Source organism: Saccharomycopsis crataegensis (genome assembly GCF_037102585.1).
Source record: "Saccharomycopsis crataegensis DNA, jcf7180000000073, whole genome shotgun sequence".
NCBI lineage: Eukaryota > Fungi > Ascomycota > Saccharomycetes > Ascoideales > Saccharomycopsidaceae > Saccharomycopsis > Saccharomycopsis crataegensis.
Genome location: NW_027043820.1, coordinates 238,872 through 251,261, shown reverse-complemented (window position 1 = coordinate 251,261; position 12,390 = coordinate 238,872). Strand labels below are relative to the sequence as shown.

General features: G+C 39.8%; 7 protein-coding genes across 7 annotated transcripts; 6 read left to right on the top strand and 1 right to left on the bottom strand. All coding sequences in view use genetic code 12, as the record gives it.

Moving 5' to 3' along the window:
- Nucleotides 1-67: 67 nt before the first annotated feature.
- On the top strand, nt 68-1,960 carry SMP3 (glycosylphosphatidylinositol-alpha 1,2 mannosyltransferase; the record flags this gene model as incomplete). The annotated part of the gene is made up of 1 exon (XM_064994574.1): nt 68-1,960. The coding sequence occupies one exon, from the start codon at nt 68-70 to the stop codon at nt 1,958-1,960; it is 1,893 nt and encodes a 630-aa protein (XP_064850646.1).
- A 299-nt stretch (nt 1,961-2,259) lies between these two features.
- DASC09_009700 (DXO/RAI1 family decapping nuclease) lies at nt 2,260-3,726 on the top strand (the record flags this gene model as incomplete). The annotated part of the gene is made up of 1 exon (XM_064994573.1): nt 2,260-3,726. The coding sequence occupies one exon, from the start codon at nt 2,260-2,262 to the stop codon at nt 3,724-3,726; it is 1,467 nt and encodes a 488-aa protein (XP_064850645.1).
- Nucleotides 3,727-4,242: 516 nt separating this feature from the next.
- On the top strand, nt 4,243-4,464 carry DASC09_009690 (uncharacterized protein; the record flags this gene model as incomplete). Its single annotated transcript, XM_064994572.1, has 1 exon — nt 4,243-4,464. One exon carries the CDS (start codon nt 4,243-4,245, stop codon nt 4,462-4,464), a length of 222 nt encoding a protein of 73 aa, XP_064850644.1.
- Nucleotides 4,465-4,945: 481 nt separating this feature from the next.
- On the top strand, nt 4,946-5,491 carry DASC09_009680 (uncharacterized protein; the record flags this gene model as incomplete). Its single annotated transcript, XM_064994571.1, has 1 exon — nt 4,946-5,491. The coding sequence occupies one exon, from the start codon at nt 4,946-4,948 to the stop codon at nt 5,489-5,491; it is 546 nt and encodes a 181-aa protein (XP_064850643.1).
- A 48-nt stretch (nt 5,492-5,539) lies between these two features.
- DASC09_009670 (uncharacterized protein) lies at nt 5,540-5,806 on the bottom strand (the record flags this gene model as incomplete). Its single annotated transcript, XM_064994570.1, has 1 exon — nt 5,540-5,806. One exon carries the CDS (start codon nt 5,804-5,806, stop codon nt 5,540-5,542), a length of 267 nt encoding a protein of 88 aa, XP_064850642.1.
- Nucleotides 5,807-6,557: 751 nt separating this feature from the next.
- Nucleotides 6,558-6,884, top strand: DASC09_009660 (uncharacterized protein; the record flags this gene model as incomplete). Its single annotated transcript, XM_064994569.1, has 1 exon — nt 6,558-6,884. The coding sequence occupies one exon, from the start codon at nt 6,558-6,560 to the stop codon at nt 6,882-6,884; it is 327 nt and encodes a 108-aa protein (XP_064850641.1).
- Nucleotides 6,885-7,139: 255 nt separating this feature from the next.
- DASC09_009650 (galactose-responsive transcription factor) lies at nt 7,140-12,025 on the top strand (the record flags this gene model as incomplete). Its single annotated transcript, XM_064994568.1, has 2 exons — nt 7,140-7,190; nt 7,304-12,025. 2 exons carry the CDS (start codon nt 7,140-7,142, stop codon nt 12,023-12,025), a joined length of 4,773 nt encoding a protein of 1,590 aa, XP_064850640.1.
- Nucleotides 12,026-12,390: the final 365 nt, after the last annotated feature.

The window sequence follows — 12,390 nt, the reverse complement described above, 5'->3', positions numbered from 1 at the left end:
TCTTTGTTTCCCCGTGTCTACTCATTATTATTATTATTATTATTATTATTATTATTAGTGGCCCACGATGAAGGAACATATTAGGGTCCTTATTGTCTTGACCATCTGCGCCAGACTCTACTTCGCGGTGCAAAACTCGTACCTCCATCCAGATGAACACTTCCAAAACTTCTCCATCATCAATTCGATCCTTCATCCCAACACTGCCGCAGCTGGCGATATCCCTTGGGAATTCCAGGGCCCTTCGCCTGCCAGGAGCTTGATCCCCTTGTATCTTGTGTACTATCCTTTGTTCTGGTACTCCCCAGCAACCATCACCCCGATCCAACAATTATACCTCGTGAGATTGATGTTTTGCTTCGTTTCGTGGATCGTTGTCGATTATTCAATGATCCGTCTTGCTAGTCTGTCGACCAGAAAGAACCTCACTTGGCTCGCATTGAGCTATACCAGTTATATAACTTGGACGTACCAATCCCACACTTTTTCCAATTCCATCGAGACCTGGGTGTTATGTGGGTGTTTGATGGTGATCGATTCGATCAAAACCCAGATGGAAAATTACCAGTTCGTGAAAAGCCAACAGAAATCGCAGGATATTAAAGAAGAATCACCATTGAAGATCGATAACAATTATGGGAAGCTTTCAGTATTGGCAGTGCTCGTGGTGTTTGGAATGTTTAATAGAATCACCTTTGCCGCGTTCTTGGTGCTTCCAGGGATTATCTATCTCGGGAAATTCTTTTTCCAATACAAGAAGTTTTTGTCATTGATGGTGTTTATTATGGTATGTGGGTTGACAATTGCTGGTTTTGGTTATGGTGACACCATACTTTTCGAACATTTCCACCCTGGCTATCAGCAACTTCAATATAATTTCCAATACCAACACCACAAATTCATAATTCCTCCATTGAACAATCTCATTTACAATAGTGAATACACTAACCTTGCAAAACACGGGATTCATTCGCGGATCACCCATTTGTTCATCAACCTCCCACAAATGTTGGGTCCGTTGTACTTGATTTGCATCGTTAACTTCAAGAACTATTTCCAATTCGCAAGAATCAATTTCCAATACTTGAAGAACTGGGCCACCAACACTCCAAACCACTCGTTATTGAAACAAATGCAAACCAATGAACAGTACCAAGACATAATGAACCTCAACGTGGTGTATTTGACGATTGTTTCAGGAATGAGTATCCTATCATTAGTGCCGCATCAAGAATTGAGATTCATTGTATGTTTGCAACCGTTGTTTTTGAAAATCATGGATTTTGAGTTCCTTCATGAACAATTCGTTACAAAGACTGAAAAGGCAGACGACAATAAAAAAGAGAATACCTTCTTCATGATCACCCTGAAATCCAAGACGTTAGTCCGCAATATCCTTTGGGTATGGTACGTATACAATGCGATTCTCGGGACCCTAATGGGGGTTTTCCACCAAGGAGGTGTGATAACCGCGTTGGATCATCTTCGAGAACAATATTCTTCAAATAATGGTACTATTGGTAGTGTTCAAGTGTGGTGGCGGACTTATTCTCCTCCAACTTGGCTTCTTGGGGATGCCAAGCCGGTGATTGTGTTGAAGTATGATGATTTAGTACCAGTTGACGGAACTACAGAGCATGATGACAACTTACGAGTGCTTTTAGAGTACGATTATCTAGCAGTGAGCAATAGCACCGTAGTGGTGGATGTCATGGGAATGGATATTGATAAATTATATAGGTTATTAGACCGGATCGTACAGACAGTCACTACTGGGGCAAAGGACGTGCAATTGGTGGCTCCTGTGGGGTCAATGGATGGGAAATTTACCGAATTCTACAAGAATAGTCGTCGCCAGTTCCAATGGCACGAAGTCTGGGGCGATTTCTGGCACATTGATATGGATCATTTGGAGCCAGGACAGTACAGGCCGGGGATTGGGGTGTATTCGATAGTATAATTGACTACACTGTGTACATTTTTTGGCAAGAGAAGATCAGTGAGCTTCAATGATTATGTAATGTAATATAATATGATAGAATATGATATGATATAATATAAAATAATATATAATATAATGTAAGATATAAAATAATAATGATATAATAATTGTCAATGTCCGGGTGACCTCGCAAACCAGCGATTTTATTACTGCCTATTGGGAATCCCCATCGTGAAAACGCATTAATCGATGAGGACTTCAGTTGAAATTGGAATTGTTGTCGTTTGCCATGTCATCGATATCCAATCTATCTCAACATGGCTGAGGCTTCCGGGAAAACCCCATCGGATGTCGACCTTAGCTCCACCGCCAGCGTGGTGGACTTGGTCGAACCACTTACTAATTTGTCCCTCGATCCTTCTAAAAAGCCTTCTCGCAACAAGAAAGCCCCAAGATCAAAGGCTGGAAAGCAAAATTACAGCTTCAACCCTGATGATTGGAAAGTAGACGAGGAAGATGTGATGATTCCTGCCGCCGCGATTGCCGGGAAATCGATACTACTGCTTCCCAAGACGACTGACAATCACCAAAGAAGAACCGAAACATCTACCATCGCTACTATTGGGGAAGATAAAGCGAAAATCTTATCTACAAAAGTGTTAACTTACTACTCTACTGACTCACAATTCAAACGTCATTTGGAATCCGCCGAATCATTGACGTTTTATGCTCCTCCTCGGTTTTTACAACACAGAAACGGGACTTTTAAATACAACTTATTCAAAGGTTGGCAAGGATACCGGCCTATTGTGTATCCCAGAAAATTACCAAGATTAGGCGGCACCTTGGCTGTTGTGGGATGGTACCTCGATTCAATAAGAAATAATTTGGGAAACGATGGTGACATCCCCACCATAGATTTCATTTCCCATAAAGGTCCGATGGTCAAACTTGCGTCTTTGGCATCACCAGACTGCCGGCATGGAGTATCTTTAGAAATGAACGTGGTGACTTATGGTAAACACATTTTGTTATCCAATAACAGTTATAGAGATATCGAAGGGCCCATGTCTTTGAAATTTGGATATTTGGGTCATAAGTTTGAGAATGTGGTTTGTAGCAAAGATTGGCCAGAGAATGGCAAAATGCCCAGGAAAGAGTACCCAATGCACAATAATGAGACTTTCAAATTGGTGATGAATATTGAATTGGGAAAGAAGAATGATGATGTTCTGACCCGAGGCACATCACCTATTATTTCATTAGCATTTCCTTCGGAGATGGATTGCCGTCTACAACCAGACGTCCCCATCGAAACGCTTTCAAACTATGCCGAATTAAAAACCCATTCTTCTGGAGGGTCGGAACATTCATTCAAGAGAAAGCTTTTCAAAGCGTACCTACAAGCCAACATTGTTGGCATGGGCGAAGTGATCATTGGTTTCCGATCATTCAGCGGGTTTCTCGAGAATATTGTCCGGTATAAAGTATCGGACATCCCAGATATTTTGCATAAGGACCCCAAGTCTGGAGAAATTAGTGAGCGTTTGAAACGACAATTCAGCCCGGAAGATTCTATGGATTGGCTACATTCTTGCTTGGAGTGGATCAAGAATAATATTGAGTTTGGTAGAGAGCGGGAAGTCGCCTGGAGAGTGAGTTACGATCCAAAGAGTAGCACTATTGTTATGGTCAAAATTGAGGACCCGGAGATTGTGGAAAAAATCACTGGATACGTTTATGACGATATCTGTGTGCGATCGTTGGATCATCAGACACAATAGCGGATTGCATATGCGCTATAGTAGTAATGTATATATTTGTTTATATAATGTGAGTTTTTTTTTACTTAGCTGTAAACTTGGTCATGATACAGAATACGTCGGTCGGAAGAGCACCGGTAACTTGTATGGTGAGGGGGGAGGGGTTGTTCTCTTCAATTCGGTTAATTAAATACGGTGATTTGCCATTTCTTAAATTGGTGCAATGTAAACGTTTCAAAAGAAGAAAGAACATACGATTCCGCAAACACAACTACATCAAACAAATAGTCTACTATTTAAAGATATACATATACAGGTGACTTTGCAAACTCTGTAATAACAGAAAGTTTGCAAAAGTTCAAACAAATGAATCAATCTTGGTTTCCCGCAAAACAGTGATGTAGAAGCCCTGACGATGGATGTTGTGCGATTAATATTTTATGTACATTCTTATTGTCAACATCTGAGTCGCTTCGCGTACCAGATCACTGTTTATTCCTGTTGATTTCAATCATAGTGGGTGAATATGATACCGAGATGCGGAGATTTCAAGAGGAATTGGAGGATATAGTTGATACCGGGCGTGAACTCTTTTCTATGATCGAGATGGTTCTTGATTTCGAAGAATTTGATCAGATTTTGCAATATTGCGATGCCCCAATCAGAAGAACAGCACTTGAAAATAGACGACAGGCCGAGGGTGATTTGAGTGATGACTATATGGACTACGTGAAAGCGTCTTTTGATTTTGATCTCTAGTGTCTATCAGATGTGAAGGTAAAGAAAGAATTTCATTTCAACAAAAGGCAGATCCATCACCTAGTGCAATGTTTGGGGTTGGATGATACAGAACTTACAAAAGATTATAAATTCAGGCGGCCTGCATTGGAATGTCTCTGTATGATTCTTGCAATATTAGCAGTCCCTCGTAGGCTCTGTGATATGTGTGATCTTTTCGGTAAAGATGAATCTGTGATAAGTAGATGTATCTTGGCTTGCGCGATATTCATCTATGACAGATTCCGCCATCTTTTACGTATTGGTGACTACAAAATACCTAACGAGAGATTGCACATTCTCAAAGAAATAGGACGCCAGAAGCAGCCTTATTATGACAACTTGCTGTTTTTTATTGATGGTGCCGTGGTGTCAGTTAATAAACCCAAAAAAGGCGGGAATGTGCAATATAACGGCCGTAAAAAGGCACATTGTATACAATATCAGTTCCTTTTAGGAACTGATGGCATTGTGTATTCTTTGGAGGGGGCCTGTGGAGGGACCCACCCATGACAGCACACGTTACTTGAGTGAGGGCCTTGAGAACAGGATAAAGATTGCTGCCCCGGGAACTTGTGTCTATGGTGATCTGGCTTATCGTGAATCCGATATCTTAAGAAAACCCTGTAATAGTGTTAGTATAGGAAGAGTTGCCCATGATTATCCGTTTTTATCTGAAGAAGAAGTTATTGATGCGCAGAATGAAATGATAGAGCATAATGTCTTGATGTCGTCAATTCAAGTCAGAATTGAAAATCATTTTGCTGACATGCGTAAGCAATTTAAATTTTTCAAGCTCACTGATAAAAATCGTATAGGTAAATCACCAGTGGGCCTTTTCTTCTTCTGTGCTGTACTCTTTACCAATATCAAGACAATATTCAAGAAAACAACAGACCTTTCAGGGGAAGAATATCTTTCTTGGGAGAAGCTTAATGATGAGGATGAAGATAGTGACTTTGATCATGATACAGAACTTGGGTCTGGATATGAGGACATCTTGCAATGACTATAGGTTATCCTCTATATCAGTATAAAAACCTTTCATGTATTAAAACTATGCAGATTCTGAATTGTTGCCATTATTCTGAAGAAGCTGTAATATTTTCTGGAAATTATTATCGTTTTTCTGTTGCGCCAGATCAAGATAATCAATAGCATCAGTTTTAAGAGATGCAATTTGATTGTTAATATGAGTTTTAAGAGATGCAATTTGATCATTAACATCTTTATTTTGAGCTTCCAATTTTTTGTCGATATCAGAGCAGAAAGATACAAGTGCACACATTCGTTTATTAACATCGTCCAAAGCAGCAGAATTCATAGACCGCACATATTATTATTATTGGAAAATAACATGATTAGAAACTACACCTTCTTTGGTTCTGGAAATAGATAACGGATGGACTATTTCTACAGTTTTTGTTAAAACTAATTGCATACTACTATGTCCATGAATCATACCTTGAAGGGCCATATCATAGTCGTAATCAATTTCTAGTGATGTATCCCAAATCATTACGTCTTTTGCAATTGGTTATTCTTTTTTTGCAAAAATCATGAGATGATTTCCACGTATCTTCGGGTGCAATGGATAAGTTAAAAACCAATGTGTTAACACACAAATAGAAAAAAAAAAAAAGATGTATTTTTCGATCAGACACAGATTCATAGTTCTTATTGATCTTTTTTGTTTTACATACTGTCCAGAATTCTCCTATGGTATTTAATAGGGAGGTGGAAGTACAAGCTTTAACCCGATCCACTAATAGCTCGTCATTATTTCCTATTTTCTGGATGGCAGAAATTATAGAAATGATTTCTCACGGCTCATTCACTTATTGTCTCAAGATTGCTCTTACCAAGTTTTTCCGTTCTTGATAAGAGGAAGCCACCGGGTGGTCTAGCAATACGACTGAGACTAAAATTTTGCAGATTGTGGTAGCTTGGACTTGCCGGCATAAAATCAAGAGTCCGTGTAACATCATCTTCTGCCTTTTGTTTTATCAATTGATCACAATAATGTGGTATCTTTGAACAGTGGCAGCCAATCTTGCCAAACAAAACTGGACAATATGAATCTCTTCTTAAAGAAGAAGTTACTTGCAATAACTCCCGGTGGTTGTCACCACCAACAGTTGACTCCGAACACACGAAAGGAGAAGCACAAGCAATTAGCCGAAAGCAGTGGTGGTGTGAGAGAAGACAAGATCAGCCATGAAAAAAAAAAAAACCCCCCCACCACCACAACACCAATTTTGCCAAACTTCCTGACGGATTTCCCCTCAGGTGGAAGCAATTTTGTAACAAACGGGCACACAGCAAAAGCAGCCAAGACGAGGTTGGTGGTGGTCAACGAGCAGGTGTTGTGGTGGCTATGGTGGAGAGACCACTGTAATTAAGCACCACCACCTCCAACAATAGCGACAACAATCTCAGCATTATCGGACAACAAGGATCAGCTCGACCCAAAATCCGCCCAACCTGCCAAAAATGATCGGCGGTTTCGCTTTTTTTTTTTTTTTTTTTCCTTTTTTTTTTTTCGTTACGGATTTTGGAAAATTGGAAAAATCTCCACCACCAACAACTGCCAGACACAGACAGCACAGAGTGAAAAAGCGTGTTTTCATATCACTAGCAATTCTACTGGAATAATAATGGCACCGGACGTCGCGCCAGACATTAAGCTGGACTTAATCAAGCAGGCGGTAAGTTTTTTTTTGAGTTCCTTCACCTAATAAAACCCCTCTCCCTCTTCAGGTCCCTCCTCTCTCTTTACATCCAACACAATCATCTTACTGACAATCAAAAAAAAAACCAGTGTGAATCTTGTCGTCGTAGAAAGTTGAAGTGTACCAAGAGCCTCCCCAAATGTGAAAAGTGCCAGAGTCACAATTGGAACTGTTGTTACACTCCCAAGATTGTACGGACGCCATTGACTCGTCAGCAATTGACGGAGATGGAAGTGCGGTGCTGGAAATTGGATAAACTAGTGGCTCGACTCGTCACAGACCAATCGGTCGACGAACTATTGTTGACAATTCCTGATCCTACAGAGGAGGATTTCGTGAGGAAAAACTCCGGGTCTGGCAAACCAAAGTATTTGCTTCACGATGGAGAAATCATCACTTTACAGCCCGATCAAAGAATCACCGATTATCTCAACCAATTGAACATTCCAACAATTAACAAGCCCGGCTCTGCCTCTTCTAACACTTCAGGTAATAACAACCCCAACATGACGAACAAAGATCCAAGTCATAAACGGTCAAAGTCCTCAATTATCGACTTTCAAAAGGACAACACTACAAGGCCTGCCGACCCACAGTTTCAACAACAATCATTCCAACCATCGTCTCATTCAGCAGGCAATCCCTTAGATGATATTTGTGTTGATCGCAGAGCTTCGTCGTCATTTCTTGACCCATCAAACCATGTCCCAAATCAACCTTCCAATAATAATTTGAAAATCAAATCAGAAGAAGGTCCTGAACTTCTGAACTCTGATTCAGAAACTAATGTCTCCTCCCACAACAATGAAAGGGAAAAGGATTATTATGCCGACGATATTCGACCATCAATGGACTCACATAGTTCTGATTTTATCCTTGTAGATCCACTATACGGGTTTGATTGGGAGGAAGAAATTGTCAGCAAGATACTAAGAATCAATGAAAACACTCCCAAGAGTCTGGCCAATGGAACAATACTAGAAGGATCCCAACAGACGAAAAGTCAATCTAATATCAAAAAGACCAGAAAACCCAGCTTGAGTTCTTCTACCCCTACAAAGAAAAATAATTTCTTAGTCAATAACTCCCTTATTTATTCAAGATCAAGATCAATATCCGGGGCAGCCACCTCGTCTCAGCAAGCGGCATCTTCATCCAGAAATCGGAAGTTTCCCGTTAGGTCTAAATCTCAAGAGTTTCGGAAAGCCCCAACCACTTATTCTTCGGCTGACATTTCCGATGGTATGGCGGCGTTGAATTTGAACCCTGAAGGGAAAGGTTATTATGGTATGGCGTCTTCAGCGGAAACCGTGAGAAATTTGAATATGAAGTATGAAAGTTTGAGGAATGTCCAAAAAGAAAGCAAATTGGAACGCGTCGTCACCGATAACTTAACCAACAATAATTACGGCAATGAAAATCAAGAAAACATTGCAAACACTGCCGATACCAGTAAAAAATCGAAACGAAATTCTATCAGACCATCAATATCCTCTAGTCCTATTTCTTTGGAAAAAGACTCCACAATCAATGCTAGTATCGCGTCAGTGGCCCAGGCGTTACCGTATCATGAATCCGAATCTTCTGATAATAGCAACTTTTCCCTGATGCAAAACATAAATGATGGACACATTGACCAACTTGAAAATACCGTTCTCACTGCCCAAAAAGCTAATGAATATGTGAAATCGTACTTTGAAATATATCACACTTCTTACCCATTTTTACATGCCAAAACTTTTATGACCCATTTCAATGATCCTTCATCACTTGCGCCACACCAAGTCAAAGCATTTGAAATTTTGAAGTTGACAATCTGCGCGCTTGGTTGTTGGTGTGCCAGCGACAAAGATTCTATTGTCGATTTACAGATTTATGCCATTGCGAGACACAAGTTGGGGAACTATGTATTTGAACACGGTAACATTTTCGTGACGTTGGCATTGGTGTTGTTATCAAATTATATTCAAAAAAGAGATTTCCCAAACACCGGTTGGGCATATTTGGGGACAGCGGTTCGTCATGCTCTCGGGTTAGCGTTACACGAAACTATTAAAGGGGCTAGCCCTTTGGAACAAGAAATCCGGAATCGTATCTGGTGGGGGTTATATATATTTGATGTTGGTACTGCCATCACTTGGGGTAGACCAATCCAATTACCTAACGTTGATGAAATTAGAATTGAATGTGTCCGGAATATCCCCGACGAAATTTGGGATGAATATGATGCCTCATTAGGACCGGACCATGATAATAATAAAAATTTAAAGTTGAGCCAGGATAGAAACTTCCCGACCCTTTACTCTGGTTTCATTGCCCAAGTTAAATTCACCCATATTTCGTCACGGATTTACAACAGAACTTTATCGAAGAAAAAACTCACTTTAGCAGAATGTCTAAAATTGAACAATGAGATTGAAGAATTCAGTAAAGCATTACCATCATACTTGTCTCTCGATGGTAAAATCTTTCAACAATACATTACATCTCACTACCATAAATCAATGAAGCCTCCAAATTGGCTTTATTTGACAAGGTACAGATTACTTTGGCGGGTGAAGAACTTGCAAAACGTGTTGTTTAAATCGGTGTTACTTTATAAGAAAGGTCCACTTTTCATGAAATCAGATCCTATCGAAGTATTCCATTCCATTTGTTTGTGCCTTGACTCGTCTAGAGAAACCATTGAATCTGTTACTGAATACAACCATATATGTGAGCTGAATCGTTTGGCGGCTTGGTATGCCATTTACTTTTCTTTCCATGCGGTTGTTATTCCAATGTATTGTTTGCTTCGTGAGCCACATTCTAAATTTGTTAATCAATGGCTTCATGATTTGCAATTCTTGAGGATCATGCTCGTACAATATAGTTCTCAAAGTGCATTGTGTGACAAATTTGTCAAATTGATCGATCGATCTACCGAAGAATACCATATTTTGATCTTGGACCATCATAATAATTCCTCCTCAGGCAACAAAAATAAATCGAGAAAAAATTCGCCGATGAATGATAACGATGGCGATGATGAAACGATGTTTGGGATGCAAAACACCGGGTTTAAAAAACCAGTGTTTAACAATGCTTTTAGCTTTAATGGCAAGTCCACCGGTTCTTCTACTCGAGGCGCTAACTCTCTGGAAGATAGAAAATCCAGCAAGAGAAAACATAGTTTTGATAATGCTCTTGATCCTACTGCTGGAATGAATGTGTTACCGATTAATATTATTGAATTACGGAAAAGAAACAGTGGTATTTTCAAAAGGGGAACTGGAAGTAGAGCCAGTAGTGGATCGATTAGTGTTAGTAATGGACTAGTTAGTAATGGTGATGTAAATACTGTCATGGTAGGGAAGAATAATGAGGCGGTGACGATAACTAAAAATGAACCTACTGATCAATTTGGAGATGCTATATTCAGACCAGTCCACGATGCTTCAGTGCAACAGCCGCAACAGACACCTCATCCGTCATTGATGTCGCAAGGACAAGCTATTCCGATTCAACAACACCATCAAACCGCGACTCATATCCATACTAGCAATCCTCAAGGATCACAATTACCTAGTCAGTCGCACCAATTTTCTACCCCTCAATATCAAGGTTTGCCACAACAAGTACCCCAACAAGTACCCCAACAAATACCATTCTTGAACTCGATGGTGACCCCACCACATTATGTTCCGGTTCAAATGTCGGTTCCTATGATGAATAATCAAGTGAGGTTACAGCAACCGAATCCTCAACTGCATCACCAAGCCCAACAACAAATGAATTTGCAAGCCCAAGCTTCAATGATCCATAATACCAGTAATGAAACTGCTAATGCTAATAATAATAATAATAATAATAATAATAATAACCAACGTCGGGAATCTGCGGTTGGTAATATTAGTAGCACCTACTTGGCTCCTCAACCACCAAACCAGGGATTTTCCAGGAAAGGCAGTGTTAGTGCCCAACCAATGCAACCAATGCAACTTCAGAATCTGGGAATACAAGCAACAGTCCACCAAGTTCCTCAATCGGCGCCACCACAAATGGTGACCTCAGCCATTGATCCAACAACCGCTATGCCTCCGCCAACCGCGCCGGCTCAAACAATGTTAACCATGAGTCAAGGGGATATGACCATGGGAGGAATGATGGGCGGGATGATTCCTCGGGGTCAACAATTAGGGTATTCTGGATCATCTGCGTCGTTGAGCTCTAATGCTGGGTCTACTATAAGCACCCAGTTGAGCACTTTGGGTGATGGCGAGAAGGTTGGAGATAATTTGATGATGTCAGAGTTTAACAGTAGGGGGTATGTGGGTGGTATCGATGGTAGTGAACAAAATCGACAACAACATCAACAACAACAGCAACCTATTCAGCAGCAACAACAACAACCTATACAACAAGTACAACCACAACTTGTATCCCAAATGGAACATCAAATTCCTCAACCCCAGACTCTACCACCACCACAACAACAACAACAACAGCAACAGCCACATCATCATCATCACCAACAACAACAACAACAACAACAACAACAACAACAACAACAACAACAACAACAACAACAACAACAACAGCAGCAACTCATGCAGAATGGTATGCATCAGTTACAAGCACCACCGTCATCTATGTCATATAACTCCAATACCCAACAGGCTTATAATACCCTACACGTTTTGTTTGAAAATGAGAATGTCGATTTCCTGAATTATTCATATGCGCTTAACATTCAAGATTTTGGGGAATTAGATTTTTCAAATGGTGGAGGATACGATTTTAATTCTAATGGGAGAAATCCTGGGATGTGATTGTTCATGGCATTAAAGTTTCCATTTAACTTGAAGCAACCATATATTCTCACAATACGTTTTGTGAGATTTTTTGTATTTTTCTCTGCCTTTTTTGTCAATCTCCCATTTTATAGTTGTTTTTGATGGATTTCACTAATTTTTTTTTTATTTTCTTTTTATTTTTTTTTAGGCTTTTTCAAAAATTTTGATGGATTTCACTAGTTCTTTTTTGCTTTTTTCCTTTTAAATTTCTCTTGTCACTTTGTTATGTTTATTTTTTCACTTGGGGCTCACTATTTATGATTAATGTTTCGTCTTATATTTTTTCTTTCTTCATGATGTTTTTCTTAGACCTATTTGATTTGATGTTTTTTTTTTGTTTT